At 39.5% G+C, this 21,566-nt stretch overlaps 1 protein-coding gene across 5 annotated transcripts in view; it reads right to left on the bottom strand.

Annotated features, from left to right (window-relative positions):
* Vopp1 (VOPP1 WW domain binding protein) overlaps positions 1-21,566 on the bottom strand; it is an 81,635-nt gene that overhangs the window by 29,468 nt on the left and 30,601 nt on the right. For 4 of the 5 annotated variants that reach the window (XM_034500305.2, XM_076932139.1, XM_034500306.2 and 1 more), the window contains one exon: positions 7,612-7,670. The exons of the other annotated variant lie outside the window; for it this stretch is intronic. In XM_034500305.2, coding sequence (XP_034356196.1) covers positions 7,612-7,670 — 59 coding nt within the window. The remainder of the gene's footprint in view (positions 1-7,611; positions 7,671-21,566) is intronic. 5 annotated transcript variants of the gene reach the window in all.

The raw sequence follows: 21,566 nt of genomic DNA, 5'->3' as shown, positions 1-21,566 counted from the left end.
GGTTATTTGCACACCAGTTACAAACCCACTATAACTGGTCTATCAGTGATCTCGACTGAGACACTACCAAATATCATCATGTCATGTCATGTCATGTCATGTCATATCATATCATGGACATCCTGGTCTCAGTCCCACTGAAGAAAATAAGAGCAATATAGCAGGACATTAGAGGAAGTGTCCCAAATATCACAAACATTTGTCTAATAATCTATTGAAGGATTGCAGAGGTGGCATTCTAGTGACTGTGATGATCTTTTGCACATCTTCTTACACAATTCTCAGTTTTGTGAGCTGCTAGCTTCCTGGGCATACATGTGTCTAGGGTCTGCCTCTTTCCTCTAAAGCAAGGTCATCTGTGATCAATGTGACATTTCTCCACCACATCTCTCCAACACTGTTCCTTTAGAGAGGCACACCAGTGTGTTAGACACACACACCCTTTCCAAAGTCTGCCATCCATCTCCAAATTGGTCTTCCCATAACAACCGCTTTCATGTATGATGTAACTTATATACATAACTTATATACAGTCTCCTTGTAGCACAATCTGAAGAACTGCATCTCCAGACTTTCTTTTAGGAGATTTTCATACCCTAGAAAAGTTCTTTTTTAACGAGGTAGCAGTAAGTCCCACCCATGCAGAACCCTTTACTTGTGGGTATAATTCACACAGGGAGAAGGTGGTCAGGTGGGTCTCCTACTGCTTCCAGGAGTACAGTTTTGTGGGAGGAGTCAAGGTAACAATGGTTCTCAGCACAAGCAGCTTCTGTTTAGGAGTCATTCCTCAGATTGACCTTAGTATGGTCAGGACTGAGAATGGATGACCTAAACTGAGAGCTTTTTTACCTGTCTTTATTTTCTACACCTAGCAGGTATATGTGTACGTGGTGTGTGTGTGTGTGTGTGGCGGGTGGAATCCAGGTAGATGGGAAAAGCTGTTTTGCTTTCCTAATCAGTTTAGAAAAATTATGAAGGTATAATTGATATACAAAGAGCTGCATATTTGATGTATACAGTTCACTGAGCTTGGAGCTGAGTAGGGATGCATGACATTCTGGTCATCTTAATACTGTACATCTATGTGTACTTGACATCATATATTTTAAATACAGTTCTCATCTCCACAGACACAAGGCTTCAGAGCTTTTATCAAAGTTGTTATCAAGTCAAAGCATCACAGATTAAGGGAAAATTTTTGATTCTTTTTCTATCAATATTACTTGATTGTAGGTCTGTCTTGCTTTCCCTAAACAGAGTGTGCTTGCCTGTTGAGACATGCAGTCATACCCTAATGGTCACTTAACTTCCATCTAATCACCATACCCAAGGTCAAAGCCAAACATTGTGGCTTCTAGGGTGACTGCTTGCCAGCCCTTTCTTTAGAGATCTATTTATCAACAGAAGATACCTTCTCGAACTTGCATAAGCCAACATTACTTGTATTTTAGGTGGTTTATGGCATTTACTTGAAGAATTATATTTTTATTTGTACCCAGGGGGAAAGTATCATAAATACCATAAATACTATAATTAGCAATCCCGATGGATTGATTAGAAACTACTCATTTTCTCATAATTGGAAACTCTTGAATAACTCAGCTGCAGTAGGGTAGAGGTGATCCGACTTCATGGATCGTCACACTCCTGCTGAGTTTCTTTAGCTCTACAGAGTTTTTTAAAGTCTACAGTGGGTTCTCGTTTAAAATCAGTTTGACTCAGGCTTGTCTTGGGAAACAGTCTTTCTAGTTTCTGATTCAATTATATTCAGATTAAGATATAGTGAGATTAAGAAATACATACCCTGCCAGAACAGTAGGGTAATATGGAAAATGAAAAAATAGAAATCCTCCCAGAACCTTGCAATATTTTAATTTGATAGCAAATTTATAATCATTTAAATCACATAGCACAAAAAAATATAAATGGAGTAACATGAATTTGGCAATGAGGTATGAAAGGGTGGCCAAGTCTATCACCCCAATCTGGGAATCAGGGTTCGGGTTGATGACTAGGTTATTTCCTCAGCTTAGTCCTGTACTGCTGTCTCTATGCAGGCTATTTAAGAAAACAGCACAGATTAGGGAATTTATAAGTGTTATTTCTCCACGGCAGACTCCCTAAGCCTCTACTGGTAGGTAATCAAATGCTGTGCTCAGCTATCTGATCAACCACAGAGAACAGGGTTTTAGAAAGCAAGGGGTCGAGGGAGCAGGAACCACACTGGGTCAAGAGCTTTTCTCCACATCCTTGCACACCTCCACAGTGGGGAGAGACCTTGCTTTAGTTACTATTATGTGACTGTGATAAAATACCATGACCAAAGGCAACTTAAAGAAGAAAGGGTTTACTCGGCTTATTGTTCCAGAACCATGGCGTCCATCATGTCTATCTAGGAAAAGCTATTCAGTGCTATGTGACACCCAGGGGTGACAATTTACTCATTCATCATTGTTCATAACACAGAAGAACTAATTTCTTGAAAAGAAGCTGGACTGTTTCACTCTCCAACTGTGGGACCTGGGATTTGGGGCTCTTAATGGCCTGGACAAAACTGGCAGTGAAGAGCAGTACTGGGGAGAATGGGTTTTGTCAGGTGGTAGACAAGCCAGAGACAAATCTGTCCATCCTATATTCTCTCTCATGCTTTTCCTTCTGGTTATGGCTTCCCTTCCAGTACTAAGGATGTGTCTTCAAAGAGGCATCATCACATTCCTTCCTTCAAGAACATTTACATCTGAACCCTTTTGTTACTCTGTCCCACCAGTATGGCAGCCAGAGTTATGACTCAAACATGCAAAACGCCTCTGAAGATGCTTCAGGTCCAAGGTAATGGCTGAGCATCCAACAGTCTGTTACTGCACTGATCTCAAGGTTTACTCAGCATTCTAAGAGAAGAGAGAAAAGTCAAGCACCAAGAGCAGTCTTTGGGAATAAAACTTTTTCTACCCTCCAGCATTTACAGGAAAATGGGGTGACTTACTCTTTTAAATCATTTACAGTCAACAAGACTCAATCACTATCGAGGCAAGGGACAATCTTGTAAGAGAAACACCTAAAAAGCTTTTTCAGTGATAAACATGATAATTCCCTTGCCTGGGCCAGGGAGACTGTCATAAATCATGTGGGTGACCCATTAGCTTAGCTCAGGAGACCCCAGAGAAGTCATCAATTTCAATAGAGATTACATCAGCCTTTCTACACATTCTCCCATGGCCATAAAAACTTCTTTAGACAATGGAATACTTTGAAATCTCTCTCATCCTCAGAAATTTCTCTCACTTTTTTTAAATTATCACTTTCCCTCAGAAAAATGCAGAGTTGTGACATTATAAAAATATCTCTTACATTCTAAGAGATGGGAACATTTGCTGGAACTCATAGCAAAATTAATAATACATCCTGAAGTCACTTACAATTTAAGACCAATCTACTATGTACTCAAACTAATTTGCCTTTAAGAACTATGGAACAACTGACCTTATTTGCCTTGGAGTATCCATGAAATCAACTTTTACAATCTAAGCTAAGGTATGGCTAAAATCTTAAATTATGTACTCTTCCATGACCTTAACCCATTAGAACACATTTGTATCACTTGCTGAAAGCAGCCAATACAGAGAAGTTGACAGCAACTTCCTCAAATCAACCATGAAGATTGAAAGCATTCATTTAAGGCTATTTATTGATAAAACAATTGCTTTTGTTATTCGGATGAGTTGGGATCTATTGGAGCCAATGGTTTAATCCATTTTAAAAACTCTATTAAAGATTTCTGCAAAGTAACCCATTCCTTCCCACTGTGATGCTTTCTGTAGACACGCGGTGAAGCTCTTTGTTAGGGACAAACACATACAGACAGAAGACACATAGGTAAGCACAGATTTAGATTCACACAACAGACAAAGGATGGAAGACACAGGGAACATGAAGTAAATAACTCAAATCAGAACTTGCTCTTGTTAAGTGATTCTAAGCAAAGTGTTTTGATTTCATTCCTTAACGTGACACTGATACATTATTGGTGACATAGTTAATGACTAACATATATTATTCAGGCACCCAGTTTCTCATTTTGAAATAATTCTTTTCTACAAACTTTAAGTTTTATTTATGTGTACTGTAGTTATAGCATTTCCCCACTCCTCCCTTCAATTCCTTCTATGCTCACCCACATTCCCTAATAAATTCATGGACTCGTTTCTTTTAACAATTGTTACACACAGACACACACACACACACACACACACACACACACACGGTTTTAGAGAAAACATTTTTGGAGATAACAAATTGGAGGGCTAGGCTATTGGCATTGGTAGCAAAGACTAATTCTTCTCTCAGTAGTCATTAATTGCCTGTAGGTCTTCATCTAGAGTGGAGCCTTGTGAAGTTTCCCCATCCATGTCAGTATGTCAACTAGTGCTGTCATTATGCAGGTCTTCTTTAGGAAACGATATTGTTGAGATTGTTGTGGATACAGCCAGCCTGTATCCAATAAAAGACACAATCTCCCAAGAGATGCTCTAGTTCTCTGACACTATCTTTCTGCTCCTCCTTCCTCCTCATTCCTTGAACCTTAAGAGTAGGGGCTGTGTTGTAGATATAACAACTGAGGTTGAGGATGCCAACCAACTGATTTCTGCATTTTGACTAATTGCAGATTTCTGTAATGATCTCTGGGGTGGGGGGGTAAGCTTCTTTGATGAGGGGTAAGACTGATACTATTTAGGTATAGGGATAAATATTTAGAACGTAGATAGAATTTATAATAGTTTGCCAGAGGCAGTAGTGCATTCTCCTCTAGGCCCCACTAGCAATAGGTAGCTGCCTAGCTTTACAGTATCAAGGAATGAGCTCCCTCGTATTGAGTAGACATTAAGTCCAACTAGATAGCTACTGGTTATCACCAGTATATGCATGCCACTATGCATCTTAAGGGATATGATGCCATGATGGTCGTGGATGTGGTTCTGGGCTTCACAGCTAGGTAGGACTATTACTTTCTTCCCTTGGCAGGTTGCATATTACCATCCAGTACTATGAAAGGTAGTGTTCAAGCAGGAAGCTTCCAAATACCATTCAGCTTGAAACCTCCAAGTCTTGTGTCTGAATTGTCTCCAGCAACACAGTTTTACCTTCAAATTCTGGGAGGCAATCAAAGACAATAACCTATATTGTTTTCAGTCTCTTGGATTTCCTTGGACAACAAATGGAAAGGCTTCTCATGTCTCTTACTGGGAATTTTGTTAAGATAGTCAATGGCTCTTGGTGGTAAACACTATTACCCTATGTGGCGTAATTTCATTTAAATAATACATGCATATATACAAATACACTTTTATGCAAAGATGACACAGTATAATTCCTTAATTAAAGAAATGCTTAGTCTCTGTCTTTGTTTCTGTCTCTGTCTCTCTCATTATTGCCCTCCCTCAAGCCCCCAGTGTAAGCCCTCCCCCGTCTTCCAATTTCTCACTTGATAGTATGTCCTACAATTTGCTTCCCTAAAGCTCTCACAAATAGTCCCTTTTTTACTATCCTAGTTTCTAAAGCTACTCAGATTATACACTCACATCTGAGAATTGTGAGCTAGTAATCACAAATAATAGAGAACATTTGTCTTTCTGGAGCTGAGTTATTACACTTAGTACATACTTCTATCCATTTTCTTGCAAATTTCCTATTTCTCTGAAGCAGAATAATATTCCATTGTGTGTATGAACCATTTTCTCATTAGCCATTCATCACTGAAGGACATTTAAGTTGTTTTCATTTCCTAGCTGTTGTGGGTAGAGCAGCAGTGAGCATGGCTGAGTGGGCATCTCTGGAATAAGATGTTAAGTCCTTTGGCCATATGCTAAGCAGTGGTATAGCTGGGTCACAAGTAATAATCTTTTAGCACTTATTTTTCTTCCTTTTCTGTGTTTTTTGTTTGTTTATTTTTTATTTTGTTGGCTCAGGATTGCTTTGGCTACCCAGGGGCTTTTGTAGTTCCATGTGAATTTTAGGGTGATTTGTCTGTTTCGGTAAAATATATTGTGGGAGTTTTGATTGGGATTGCATTGCTTTTGGTAGAGACACATCTGCAAATTGCTTTTGGTAGAATGTATGTATGTATCTTTCTCTCTCTCCTCTCTCTCTTTCTTAAAAAATTAGGAGGTCTGTCTATTTGCTCATGTCTTTCTCAGTTTCTTCAGGACATAAAGTTTTAATTGTAGGTCTTTCACCTCCTTGGTTAAATTTGCTACTAGATTTTTTTCTTTTTAAAGACTATTGGGAACAGGAGTATTTCTATCATCTCTTTCTCAGATGTTTTTTGTTGATATAGAGAAAGGGTACTCTGTAAGCTGATTTTGAATTATGTCACTTTGCTAAAACTGTTGATCATTTCCAGAACTTTCTGTTGGAGTTTCTGAGATCATTCATATACAAAAATAATTTTACTCATTTTTATCCCTTTAATTTCTCCTCCTTTGTGACTGCTCTAACAGCAGAGCAATTTTACTGAAAAGGGGTGGGGAGAGCAAACAGCCTATCTTGTTCCTGATTTTAATAGGGTTGCTTGGAAGTTTTTTTCCCCATTTTGTATAAATATTGACTGTGTGTTTGTCATGGACTGCCTTGATTATGTTGAGGTATATTCCCTCCGGTCTTACTCTCTCTAGGACTTTAATCATAAAGGCATGCTAAATTTTGTCAAAAGTTTTTATTGCACTAATGAAATGATCACATGGGTTCTGTGTGTAAATTCACTTATATGATTTTTGCATTTATTGACCTACATATGGCAAATCATCCTTGCATCTCCGGAATAAAGCTGACTTGATCACAGTGGATGATCTTTTTGATACACACCTGTCTTCAGCTTGCAAATATTTTGTTAAAATTTTTTTTGCATCTGTGTTCATCAGGAATTCTGGCTTGTGAATTTAGGGTTTTGTTGTGTTCTACTTGGTCTTAATATTAGAATAATATTGGATTTGTAAAAGGAATGTCAAATCCCTTTGTTTTAATTGTTTTAATGATTTAAGAAGTATTAGCTGGAGATTTAGGAAAGTCTGATAGAATTCTGCTATGAATTTGTTTAGACTTGGGCTTATTTATTTATTTATTTATTTATTTATTTTTTGGTGGAACTCTATCCCTATTTCTGTAAAAGTAACTTATTCACTTTATGTAATTGTCATCTCAGAGGCTTACTGCTGAATAAGTTTGCCATTTCTAGCTCTTTCTGAACTCTGGTTGGCTGGTTCAACTCAGCTGTTCTGGTACAAACTCCTCTCCAAGCTGACTGATTCAATTTGACTTCTCTCAGCTTCTCACTGAACTGCCCTGCTTGGTTTCAGACTAACTCTGGCAATCTATTCTAATCTTCTGGCTCCTTCTCATTCTGTGGCTCATTCTGTCTTCACCTGTGTCTAGTTTGTTCTCTCTGCAACCTGTCTCTGTAAAGTATCCCTGAAAAACTGTCTCTGGACTTGACAAACTTCCAAATCCTCCTCTATTCTGCACTTTCTCTATCCAATAATCCAATCCTATACCTATAAAAGAAACCACTCCCAGAGAAAAAAACCTGACCACAGTCAAATCAGCAGGCACTATACTTACATATAGTATGTGGGATAGAGTCCTTCAAAATACCAGCAATGTTTTTTGGCCTCTGTGCACTAGAAATAAAAGCAAAAACAAAACAAAAAAAAAACTTTGTCAGTGGTTTGTACACTACTAAAAAGGTCTCAGGAAGTTAACAAAGAAAAAGTGGCAATGAAGGAAATCACAAAAAGCTAGCAGAGAAGCAAGCAATAAGTAAGTACCAGGGAATTCCACTCCTTCCTTTCTCATAGATGCTTTATTTCTTCAAAACAGGGAAACAGAAACAACTATTTTCCTATGCCTCTAAATACACTATGCACAAATATTTCCTTAAAAGGGTAAATGAAAGACAATCCTTGGTTGGGGGGAGTTGCTAAGATCAAACATAGGGCCCTGTGTACACTAGGCAAGTGATCTAGCCACTCGGCTACACTCAACCCTCATTTTAAAAATGTATGATACTTTAAAATAGTAAATAACGAATAATACAAAGCACTAGGAACTCTATTTCCCCAATACTTTCATTTTTGACAGACATCTCCCACATACTGTTACTATTTCTAGATCTTTATGTTTCACAATACCATGAAAGCCACACTCAAACTATTCACTCGGCAGCGGTGGACCCTGATCTGTTGGTGAGGGCAAGCGAGGTTTCCTCAGCAACACATAAGAGCTCCAGATCAAGTGTTCTTTTAGGTCAAGAAAGGAGAGGGTTACTACCACTGTCTGCTTCAGTTCCTTCTCCTACCCAACTCCATCCCCTTGGGGTTGGGCTACCAAGTGGCACTGACACCATGTTCCCTGAGTTCTTTCTTGATGCTGTCTTTAGCCATTTCTCTTAGGCCATCTGCATTTCTCTGTGACTCCCCAACAACCTTACATGGATTCCATATTTGGCTGGAACCCAGGTAGGCTACCCATGCCGTCCTCCACCTACCCATCTCCATTTTAATTTTTCTAGGGTACACCTAATCTGATCACTCATGCACACCTAAGCACATCCCCACTGTCCATCTCCATTTCTTTGAGACTCACCACCATCTGTGGCCAGACCCAGGGCACCTTCAGTTCTCCCTCTGATGCCTACCCTGCATCCTACTCAAGAAACCTTCCATCAGTGCCCTTTCTCCTGTCTTTAAGAGAGTGCTAAATCATTATTTGGCAGTACTATATGATTTGCTAATTGTGTTCTTTTCTATCACACTGTGAAGGATTCTAAGTATCATGCTCTTTTTCTTCATATTAAAAAATACTGCTTGATATTCACAGCCAATCATTGGACTGAGCCTGGGGACCCCAATGGAAGAACTAGGAGAAGGCCTGAGGGAGCTGAAGGGGATTGCAACCTCATAGGAAGAACAATATCAACTAACTGGATCACCCAGAGCTCCCAGGGACTAAATCACCAACCAAAGAGTATACATGGAGGGACTCATGGCTCCAGATACATATGTAGCAGAAGATGGCCTTATCTGGCATCAATGGGAGGGGAGGCCCCTGGTCCTTTGGAAGCTTGATGCCCTAGCATAGGGGAATGCTAGAGGGGTGAGGCATAAGTGGGTGAGTGGGTGGAGGAGCACCCTCATAGAGGCAAAGGGGTGGGGGAAAGGAGGGATGGGGGATTTGTGGAGGGGAAACTAGGAACAAGAATATCATTTGTAATGTAAATGAAAAAATGATTAGCAAAAAATAAAAATAAAAAAATCCTGCTTGTAAGAAGCTTTATCCTCTAACATTTAAGAATATTAAGAAGTGCTGCTGAAAAAGAGTGCCCTTAAAACCAAGACTGCGCAGTAGTGGTCACTTAGGGAATTGATGGAAGCTGTTTCCCATCCCTAATTGTACTGCAGAGACCTTGATGACTTCTTACAAGCGATATTCCTAAAGCCATCCACTCTCTTAAAGACTTTGGGAAGGTGCATACCATAAGACACAAGTTAGTGCTAACTACATATCCCTAGGGGGGAAAATCTTTGAGCATCCTTAATGTTTCTCTGCCTGGTTTTAACTAAAGGGAAGCATGGCAACAAATGTGACAAAGAACCTGAACTCAATTACATTAAAAATCCTTATCTTCCACAGATAAAATGATTCCATACCAAAATTAAAAGTCAAACAAGAGTAAGCATCTATACAATAGAAAGAGTAATATCATTAAAACAATTGAAAGGTTGGCAGAAGAAAAGACATGAGGAAATCAGCAACTTCTACAGTAGAACAGGTTCATAAAAAGCCCAGGGAAGGGAGGGTTCCAGATGCAGAAAGGAAAGCAAACATTGCCCTCTTGCAGACTACAAATAGTTGTTGGAAGGGAGAAGGGCTATAAACCAAAAGGCTTCCTTTCCTGGCCCAAGAATGGCCAATCCTAGGAATAACCAAAGAATAGTGTACAGATGAGAAGTAACCCACATATGTCCCTTATAGCCAGTCATTATCAGGGGTCTGCACAGGCACTGAAGAAATCCAAGAAAACAAATGATTTTAATCTTGCAATGCTGATTACTATGATGTGGGGAAAGTATCAACATATAGGAAATGTTCAAAACAATTTGGCCATAATTAATAATGAAAAGTTTATATAATTCCTTAAGAAAAGATAAGCTTTTAAATTAAAAAAATATAAAACAAAGTCCTGATATCCCCTTCTGATAAGAACACGAAGAGAAAGACAAGATACATAATGCTGCTAGGAGAATAATGTGTCTGAGGACTGCACTTTTCCCACACACCTCAATAATTTTTAATTTTAAGATGTATGTCTTTATTTGTTTTGTAGTAGGATTGAACCTGTGCTAGGCATGTGCTCCACTTGCAAACCCTACCCCAGCCTCCTCCATGTTTTATTTTGTTCTCATTCTAGGACAGGAGATCATTAAGTTGTCCACACAGGCCCTGAACAATCTCTGTACCCCAGTCAGGCACTGAAATTGCTATCCTCCTGCCTCAGCCTCTTAAGTATTTGGAATTAAAAGCCTAACACATATAATAAATGAGTTTAAATGGAATTAGCCTATAATAGGGCAATGGTGTCTTTACTATACATCACTCAAAGACTATCAAGTGTAAAGCCCACGGACCAGAATGAGTTACCATTGTTGAAGTTGTTGGCCATTGAGGTCTTATATTCCCCTAAACCTTACAGGGTGTTGCCACTACTCTTAGTTATTCTCCAGAATGGGATGGTAAGACCTGATTGTTGAAAACTCCATATAGTTGAGTCATAGAAGATGGAGAAATCAAGCCATAGACCTGGAAGCTTCATTCCTATTGGCTAGCATTCATAGTACTGGAAAGTGCTATCCATGCTACCATCAATAAAGGTCCAATAATAATCAGTATGGAAAGACATGACCACTGGTGAAACATGGGAGTAACCAATCATGTGATTGGATTTAAAGCTCACTCCAAATGTTAAAATCCGGATCTGGCATCATTATCAGGTCAGAGAACCTGTGACTAGACAGGTCATAGGTGGTAAGGGAGAACCACCCATTGAGAACTCTGCTCAATAGACATAGTACTAAATGACTCCTAACGATTTATTGTTATGCCTATTGTGTCTCTCTCAACCCTCCTCTGAGGGTGACTAACACAGAGACCCACAACTGGCCAATGTACAGATACTAGGAGACTGAAAAGTGCTCAGTGTTAAATGAAACATCTTTATTCAGTGCTTCCTCCCAAGGCTCAGGAATCACTGCAGAAAAGGGAGGTAGAAAGATTATAAGAGGCAAGATGATAGACAGATAGATAGATAGATAGATAGATAGATAGATAGATAGATAGAATGATAGATAGAATAATAGATAGAATAATGGATAGAAAGAAAGGAAGGAAGGAAGGAAGAAAAGAAAAAAGAACAAAAGAAAGAAAGAAAGAAAGAAAGAAAGAAAGGAGGAAAGAAAGAAAGAAAAAAGAAGCAGGCAGATCTCTGAGTTCAAGGGAAGTCTGGTTTACAGAACAAGTTCCAGAACAGTTAAGGCTACACAGAGAAAACCTGTCTCAAAAAACAAAACAAAGAGCCAGATGCAATGATGTCCAAGAAAACAGTATTTTATAGACTCAGCTGAGCAGTTGTACAAATGAACTCACGATAGAGAAGGCACAAAGTATCACCTGTAGCTAAGGATCTACTGGCAACTAGTAGCTTCTGAGAGAGGGAGAATTACTCTTAAAGGTGAAGCCCCTGGTAAGTTGGCCTGCTCCAGTGGAAGGCCACACATCTGAGAGTATATGGGCAACACAGTATTTGATGGGATTAAAAACTGGGTTCTCAAGGAACTTAGGTTCTTAGGAAAGGATGGGGTGAATCTGGAAGAAATTTGGGAAGGGGTGAATATGATAAAACTCCACTGAATAAAATCATCAAAGAACTAATAACAATTTAAAAAACCACCAAGCATAATTCCGAAATAAAATTCAGAAATTTATAATTTATGACATAAAATTTCATATTGTATTTTCAATATAATTTAGCTAACAAAATTATCATATACTCAAAGGAAATAATAGTAGGCATTATCTTTCTTCATATTGTGGAGGAATGAAATAACACAGGAATATTTTGCTAAGAAAGCCAACAAAATAGTATGCCTAGAATTACATACTTTTCTTACACATTTAAAAAGGAAATAATATGGAAACTGTCAAGAAGACAACTGACTCTCACCTGAAATGGGATATGAAATAGTTTATTCTGGACTTAAATATGAGTAACCATAGTCTAGAAACACAGATTCAGATTATCACAAATTACAAGTTTCAATGTAGTGAAAGATTTGTTCATAAAGTTTTCATAAACACGAAGAAAGTCATAAACCAAGACACCTTTAAAAAATGCTTGTACAAATGTTAGATAAAGCGAAGTAGGAAATCTCAACTACTGAACTCAGATGCTATGTTACTGTATTTTTTGCCTGTTGGTTGCTGGAAGCTGGTGGTCTAGTAATTCATTTCAAGGGTTTTCCCTGTCATGAGGATGGTAGGTCAGACACAGAAGGGAATAAAGAACAGCTATGAAGAGTCTAAAGATAGCCAGATAAACTGTGATTAGAGCATGGACCTGCCACAGGCAGATCACTCAAGTTGTATGCAGTTCACTACCCTTTCAGAAGGTTCAGCGGAAAGTTATGCCTTCTTTCCAGAAATGCTGTTCATAAAGATCCGTGCTGTTGAGAGCTAGACTAATCTAAGGTTTTCTCAGAGGTCTTGAAAAAGGAACAAAAGAAAAATAGCTTTGCAGGAAGGCATTCTTGTCAGAACGACTTAAGGCAGGCTCAGTCTTGTAAACGAAATAAAAAAGGGGGAGAGGTGGAGAGCCTTTCAGGCTGCTTGGCAGGAAGCTGACATGGACCAAGGACAAGGAAGTAGGCTTCAAGCAGGAATCAGGAATCTGACACTAGACTAGAACAAAGAAGTAATCTCAGGTAGGAATCTAAATCGTAGGCTACAACAAAGAAGTAATCTCAGGCAGGAATCTAAATATTAGGCCAGAACAAAGAAGTAATTTCAGACAGGAATCTACATTTTAGACTAGAACAAGGAAGTAGGCTTCAGACATGAAAATGACTTTGGGCTAGGATAGGGAAGTAGGCTCAGATACTTTGGTCATCCTGATAAGGCCTTAGAAACAGTGATCACAGGAGTGTTCAAGTAACTGGGTTTAATGCCTTGCTTCTTCTTTGACTATTTGTGTTTATTGTGTTGCTTGTTCCTTGACTATTTGCATCTATTGTATTGCTAGACCCTCAACCTAGAACTGACCTTAATACATGCATGTAATCAAAATGGTAAGAGGGGGGTATATCATAGGGAGTTCTAGGGAGCGGAATGGGGAAAGGGGATGACATCTGTATTGTAAATAAATAAAATATCCAATAAAAAAAAAAAAAGAAATGAGGCAGGGCAGGCAGTTGAGGGGCATTAGTTCTTATTCTTGGACAGACACAGGAAGTGTCTTGGTCGGCACTGGCTGGAGGCCAGAAATGCCAAAAGTACTTGGGGGCTCTCTTCCATGCTCTGATCCCTAATGGGTTTTAGGGTTACTTCTTTAGAAGGGAGAATGTTACAGTAGTTTGGTTCCTAAATCCCATTTCTCTGGTTGCATTACAAAAGTAAACACCAGATTTGCTAATCCATGGGATTTGAATTATTATGAAAAAAGCTGGCCCTTTCAGTTAGGCAAAGTCAAAAGAATAGAATCTAAATTCAGCCTCCTGCCCTGACTATAGAACAAAATTAACTTACTGCTGGCTTCTTTTAAGAGTCAATCTATTCCAAATGAATTTGTAAATTGCTCTTTCTATCTCTATGAAGAATTGATTTGGAATTTTGATGGGTATTGCATTGAATCTATAGATTGCTTTTGGCAGGATAGCCATTTTTACTAAATTCATTTGGAATAACAAAAAACCTAGGATAGCGAGAACTATTCTCAACAATAAAAGAACCTCTGGGGGAATCACCATTCTGGACCTCAAACTGTACTACAGAGCAGTAGTGATAAAAACTGCTTGGTATTGGTACAGAGACAGAAAGGACTATCAATGGAACAGAATTGAAGACCCAGAAATGAACCCGCATACCTATGGTCACTTGATATTTGACAAGGGAGCTAAATTCATCCAGTGGAAAAAGGACAGCATTTTCAACAAGTGGTGCTGGCTCAACTGGAGGTCAACATGTAGAAGAATGCAAATTAATCCATTCTTATCCCCTTGCACAAAGCTCAACTCCAAGTGGATAAAGGACCTTCACATAAAGCCAGGTACACTGAAAATATTAGAAGAGAAGTTGGGGAAGAACCTCGAATACCTAGGCACAGGGGAAAAGTTCCTGAACAGAACACCAATGGCTTATGCTCTAAGATCAAGAATCGACAAATGGGACCTCATCAAATTGCAAAGCTTCTGTAAGGCAAAGGACACTGTCAACAAGACAAAACGGCAACCAACAGATTGGGAAAAGATCATTACCAATCCTACATCTGATAGGGGGCTAATATCTAATATTTACAAAGAACTCAAGAAATTAGACGCCAAACAACAAAATAACCCCATTAAAAAATGGGGTACAGAGCTAAACAAAGAATTCTCAACTGAGGAAACTCGAATGGCCAAGAAGCACCTCAAGAAATGCTCAACATCCTTAGTCATCAGGGAAATGCAAATCAAAACAACACTGAGATACCACCTCACACCAGTCAGAATGGCTAAGATCAAAAACTCAGGTGATAGTAGATGCTGGCGAGGATGTGAAGAAAGAGGAACACTCCTGCATTGTTGGTGGGGTTGCAAACTGGTACAACCACTTTGGAAGTCAGTCTGGCGGTTCCTCAGAAAATTGGACATAGCACTACCTGAGGACCCAGCTATACCACTTCTGGGTATATACCCAGAAAATGCCCCAACAAATAACAAAGACATATGCTCCACTATGTTCATAGCAGCCCTATTTATAATAGCCAGAAGCTGGAAAGAACCCAGATGCCCTTCAACAGAGGAATGGATACAAAAAATGTGGTACATTTACACAATGGAATATTACTCAGCTATTAAAAATAATGAATTTGAGAAATTCTTAGGTAAATGGATGGAACTAGAAAATATCATCCTGAGTGAGGTAACCCAATCACAAAAGAACACACATGGTATTTACTCACTGATAAGCGGAGATTAGTCCAAAAAATTTGAAACAACAAAGATTCAACTACCAGAGGACATGAAGCTCATGAAGAAGAAAGAACAAGTGAGGATGCCTAGGTCTTTCTTAGGAGGAGTAACTAAATAACCAAGGGAGCAAATATGGAGACAAAGTGTGGGTCAGAATCTGAAGGGGGGGTTGTAGGGAGACCATTGCGTCTGGGTATTCATTCCATAGGCAGTCACCAAAAATAGACGCTGATAGGAATGTCAGGATGGGAAAGCTGACAGCAGCTGGATAAGGCTGTCTCTCCTTAGAGGTCTCTCAGAGTCAGACATACCCAGAGACAGATACCCACAGCTATCCATTAATCTGATCAAAGTTCCCAATGGAGGAGTTAGAGAGTAAATTGAAGGAACCGTGAACCGTAAGGGCTGGTGGCCCCGTGAGGAAAGCAACAATACCAACCAGCCAGAGCTCCCCAGGGTCTAAACCACCAGCCTAGGAGCACATAGGGAGAGACACATGACTCCAGCTGTATATGTAGGGGAGGATGGCCCTGTTGGGCATAGGTGGGAGACAAGATAATTAGTACCCTGAAGGCTGAGCACTGAAGGGAGGGATCTGAGGGTGGGGAGGGAGGCTGGGGGTAGGTGGGTAAACACCTTCATAGAGGCAGGAGGAGGGGGGGATGGGATAACGGGTTCCTGGGTGGTGGGGGAAATATGGTAAGGGGATAAAATTTGAAATGTAAATATTATATCCAATAAAAGAGGGGAAGAATAGAAAAGCGGTTAGAACCAACATTCTTAATAAAATGTCAGCCCTCTTCTAAAAAAAAAAAAAAACTATCTTGATACTAAAATTTGTTTTGAGAATTGTATATTGCAGAATGATCAGCCTTGGTGTATCTACTCAACAAGCAAGCTGGGCAGACCTGCTCAAACCTCTGAGGTCCGTGAATTCCTTCTGGAGGCAGCAAAGACACAGCATCAGAGGATTGTCAATTTGCTCTCCCCCCCACTCCTCTTCTAATATCTCAACGCCCATAATCAGCTTGAAGAAGCTAATGATGAGTCAGCGCCCCTATTCCCTGGGCATGGGGACTAAGGTGGTAAATGTTGGGCTGTCTCTCTAGGGAAAAGTAGTGGTTTTGTCGGAATAGAGAGGATTAGCTAGGGTTTATTGCATAGCCATAACCTATTAGTAGAAATCTGTATAATTAATATCAAGATGAAGATATAAATTCTTAAATGGCACCAATTTACTTTGTTTACAAATTTTAAGGTTTTCATTGGCATGAGCTTCTTAGTGATATAAGAGTGAGATGAATATTGTTACTCTCATAGGCATTGTACCAGTATAACACACTTAGGAATACAAAGCTTAGACCCAGTCCTTCTTTAACTTTTTTAACTGATTTGAGATGGTCAGCCTGTGAGTTAAGGGACTATAGCAAATTCATGACTTAGAGTTTATTATAAGGGTGTTCTCTATGTTTTATTTAGAAATAGCTGAGTGGAGTTAACAGGCAACAGTCCAGATTACCTTACATGGATAGCTGGTTTTCAAAACATCAGAAATCCTTAGAATTGACATGACAAACATTTCAGTATTAATGTTCATTTTCATTAGAGACCTGTCTGCTCCGGACAGCTTCCTGTTAAATTCTAAGAAGAAATTGAGCATCCTTGGAGTTACTCCAGTTGTGGTGAGACAGCCACTAGGCAAGAATTGCCACTTTCCTTCTACAGACAAATTACTGTCCAGAAAAGGACACAGTTGCAGAATAGTCGACTGATTATATCTGCCTAGACAGAGTAATCAGCCCTTAATAATTCTGCAGCACTAAGATCTGTCAGATGATCCTGGGCCAGAAGGCAGAAGAACAGATGCTCCAACGTTTTGAAGTAGAGCGAGTGTCCAGGTGTTCAGAGGTCTCTATAAATTGGCTAAGTTTTAGAAGCTATGATTTGTGCTTCCCACAATTATAGTCAACTCAGTCATTCTGGATTTCTGACGGGGTTGAAAACTTATAGCTATTTACCTTGAGAGAAAAGATCTGAGTGTATGGTCGGCAGCTGACATTCATCCTAAAGCCAGGTTCAGAACTAAATTTTTTAGTTAGGAGAGATGACAGAGGTGCTGGTAGGTCAACAAAAGGATGGACTGGGTATTAGGACTATCTTGTACCTCACTGGTACAAATTGGCATAATTATGCTCTAATCGTATTTTGAGAGAAAAGTTTCCTTTTAACAGCAAGGGTGATGTGTAGGAGGAGCTAAGGTGGGAGGAGTACTGAGAGGAAGAAAAGGAGTAAGAAGAGGAGAAGAAGAAGGAGAGGAGAAGCTAGGTGATGAAAGAGAGAGGGGGGGGGGGGAGACAGGGAAGCAGATGTTCATGTATCTCCACCAGTCAAAGATAGTAGATATATCTAGGTTGGGTAGTGGGTTACACCTCTGATTGAACAATACCAAACTTATAAAGCCTATGATTAACATTTTTTTAAAAAATGTATAAATGCGAAAAGGAAAAGGGGGCATGGGATAGGGGTTTTCTAAGGGGGGGAATGGGGAAAGGGGATGGCATCTGAAGTGTAAATGAAAGATCTAATAAAAAAAAAAAAGGAAAAAAAAAGAGTCAATCTAATAGCCAGAGAGATGGTTCAGTGGTTAAGAGCACCAGCTGCTCTTTCAGAGGAGAGGGTTCAGTTCTCAGCACCCACATGGTGGCTCACAACTGATATCTCTAGTTCTGGCCTTACAGGGCACTACTCACACATGGTGCAGACATACAATGCTGCCACAAGCATGAGTGTGGTGGCACATGCCTTTAATCTCAGGGGCAGGCAGATCTCTATGAGTTCAAGATCAGCCTGGTCTACATAGTGAATTCCAGGACAGGAAGGAATATGTAGAAAGCCCCCATCTCAAAGGGTGGAAAAAGTCAGTCCAACTTGGCCTGTCAATCACCTGGCCTAGAATGTACCCACCCAGCACTGGAGACGAAAGGATCAACTACCCTCACACGGGAGAATGTACTTGCCCTTCCCAGAAGAGCCTTCCTGATTCAGCTGTCTGCAGTTCTCACCAAACAACACTGTGGAACCTCTGCCATGTGGCCACCCACTTTCCTGAATCCTAACTTTAAAAAGTGCAATTTTTTGTTTTCTTTCCTTTTTGGCTCTTTCTGGATACTGACTGAAGGCCGACTATGTTTTCTTTGACATTTCCTGGGCCTGCTCACTCACTCTCCAAAGCTCTGAGACCTCCACCATGGTTCGCCAACCTCCATTGCAGAAGTCATGGCATTCTTCCCTCTCCTCCATCTGCCTATTCTAAGGAGCCATTAAGGTTTGCAGCTTGCCTTCCCCATTGTTTGCTCTCAGATTCAAATAAAATTATCCTTGAGCTTCCTTCTGAGTCCATTTTTAAATTATTTTCTTATTAAGACTAAGAACCCAAAAAAAGAAACCTCAGTTTCCCTGGTAACTTGAAAAACATTTGCATACATGTCCTTATATCTTGGGTAGATGCCTAGGAACAAAATTCCTAGGCAACAAAACACACCATATATAACTTTTCAAATCTTTTTTTTTTTTTCTTTTTTTAAAGAGACAGGGTCTTGAGCTTTATGGGCTGAGTAAACCTTCCTCACAGCCTCCTGAATATCTGAGAAAACAGATATTCATCACTACATAGTTTCCTTGTATAATTTTCTGAGAAACTGCAATGTTTTACCCAGCACTTACATTGCTTTATATGCATAATAAAAAAATGCAACAGAGCTCAGGTTTCTCCCTGTTCAGCTCTTTTATTTTTTCTTTTTATATTAACCATCTTACAGCATACTAATATCCACAGTGGCTTACCTTCCGTTCTCATAATGCATAATAATGTACACTTCTTATTCTTATTAATTAAATGGGGAGAAATAGTCACTGATATTGTGTGTATGTTTGTGTGTGTATATTATTCACAGATAATTTTCATATAAAATCTCACTAAAGAACATGGACATCCTGAAAGTTAGGTAAGATATCCATTCATAAATAGGCAAAGGCCACAGATTGGAAATGTAATACAGGAAGCAAATTCAAAATGGGAACAAGTTATATTAGTTTCAATTGTCTGTGTATTCTCTCTAAACACTGCATAGATGTTATACTTTCTTGTGCCACCAACAATATACATCTTACCTTTTAGAATATGTGCCATAGCCTACATAGGAACAGCATGAGATTAATTGTAGACATTTCACTAATAGAAAATGGAACAGATAGATGACTCCAAATGAAAGATCCTCAACTCTAGTGACCTTTGTGACTTATTAGGGATGATCTTTCAATACAACTGTGGTGGTCTGAATGAGAACGGCCCCATAGACTCATATATTTATATGCTTGGTTCAGAGTTGGTAGAACTGTTTGGGAAGGACTAGGAGGTGTGGCTTTGTTAGAGGAGGTGCCACTCGGGGCAATCTTTGAGGCTTCAGAATCCCAGGCCATTCCTAGTTAGTTTTCTCTGCCTCACATGTGTGGATTTAGATTTAAGTTCTTAGCTATTGCTCCAGCAGCATATCTGCCTGACTACTGTCATCCTCATTGCCCTGACTGTCATATATTCTAATCTTCTAGAACCATAAGCCCTAAATTAAACTGTTTCTTTTATGAGTTGCCTTGGCCATAGGGTTTTATCACACCAATTGAAAATAACTAGACAGAAATTTGTACCAGTAGGTGGGTGTTGCTGTGACAGGCCTGATCGTGCTGATTTGGGGACAAATGTGGAAGACATTGGACTAGAAGAGTGGTTGAATGCTGTACTCAGGGCTTAACAGGTATCCCAGTAGGAGATTGGAAAACAACAGTTCTGAGAATAATGTGGACTATGGAGATCCAGCTCAAGAGGTTTCAGAAGAAAACAATAGTAGTATCTGGGCTAGAGAACATTCTTGTGGTATTTTGGCAAAGAACATTACTGCCTTCTGCCCTGGTTAGAAAATTTTGACTGAGGCAAAACTGAAAAGCTTTGGACGAATTTCATCAGCCGATGAGATTTCAAGAAAGCATAATATTGTGTCTGTAGTGGAGTTATTAGTAATCATTCTTATGTAGGTCTACAACAAAAAAACAAGCAAGCTGGGAAAAAAAGAAATGCAAAATGAAGAAAAAAAACCGGGGAACAAGCAATTTAACATTTGAACCAAGATTTATGCTGGAAAACATAAGGAGAGGTTTCATTCTAAATGGAATAAAGGGTGTGATGCCCCCAGAGCAAGGCCACACCCTGAAAAGCTTCCAATTTGTTAAAAGGAAATACATAAGGAATTTTCTGATCCTACAATAAAGGAAAGCTTATGCAACAAAGGAGAGTTTATGTAAATGTAATTCAAAAGAACCAGGCTCCATCCTAAGCAGGCAGCTGAGCCTGGCAACATTAGCCACCTGTTCCGACTTTAGAATTATAAAGGTTATAGGAGGAAGGGGTTGCAGAATCTTCCTCTGCCATTAAGGGGATCTGCTGAAATCAGGTGCATGCATGGAGGCCCTGAGAGTCCACTGCATAAAGCTGTGAAAGTGAAGCCTGGATTGAAGTAGAAACACCAGGATGTTGGAGGCATCAGAGCAGTATGGCATCTGCCAAAGAAAACTGCTTACAAGGAGTGGAACCAGGCCCAGAGGGAAGTGTGCTGCAGTCAACAAAGTAAAAAGGGTGGAGCCATCTAAGCTTTTTGACATAAGCCACCGGAGCTCCAGGACTGAGTTTGCCCTACTGGATTTCAGTCTTGCTTTGGTTCAGTATTTCCTTCCCATGCCCCTTTCCTCCCAACTGGGATAAAAATATATATTCTGTACCACTGTTTGTCCAAAATGTGTGGTTTTCCTTTTGCTTTTGCTTTTTCAGGAGGTTACAACTAAGACACTGCCTGAGTTTCAAAAAAAGACAGTACTTTTAAACCATGTTGAAACTGTTAAAGATTCTAGGGACTTTTAAAATTAGTATAAATACATTTTTATTGCAATATGGCCTCAAGCCTATGGGAATGAGAGAGTGGAATATTTTAGATTGACTGAGAATGAACCACACAGGTTCATATGTTTGAATTCTGGTACAAAGTGGAACTGTTTGGGAAGGACTGGGAAGTATGGCCTTGATCAAAGAGATGTGCTACCAGTATTCTCTTTGCCTTATGCTCTCAGCTCCTGCTCCAAGACCACGTTTGCCTCCCTGTTTCCATGATAATTGCCATGATGGTCATAGGTTCTAACATTGTAAAACTAGCCCTATATTAAATTCTTTCTTTTATAAGTTGCATAGTCATA

The sequence above is a fragment of the Arvicanthis niloticus genome, chromosome 4, assembly GCF_011762505.2.
Source record: "Arvicanthis niloticus isolate mArvNil1 chromosome 4, mArvNil1.pat.X, whole genome shotgun sequence".
NCBI lineage: Eukaryota > Metazoa > Chordata > Mammalia > Rodentia > Muridae > Arvicanthis > Arvicanthis niloticus.
Note: the sequence above shows the minus strand (reverse complement) of the source record. Positions and strands in the feature narration are given on the sequence as shown.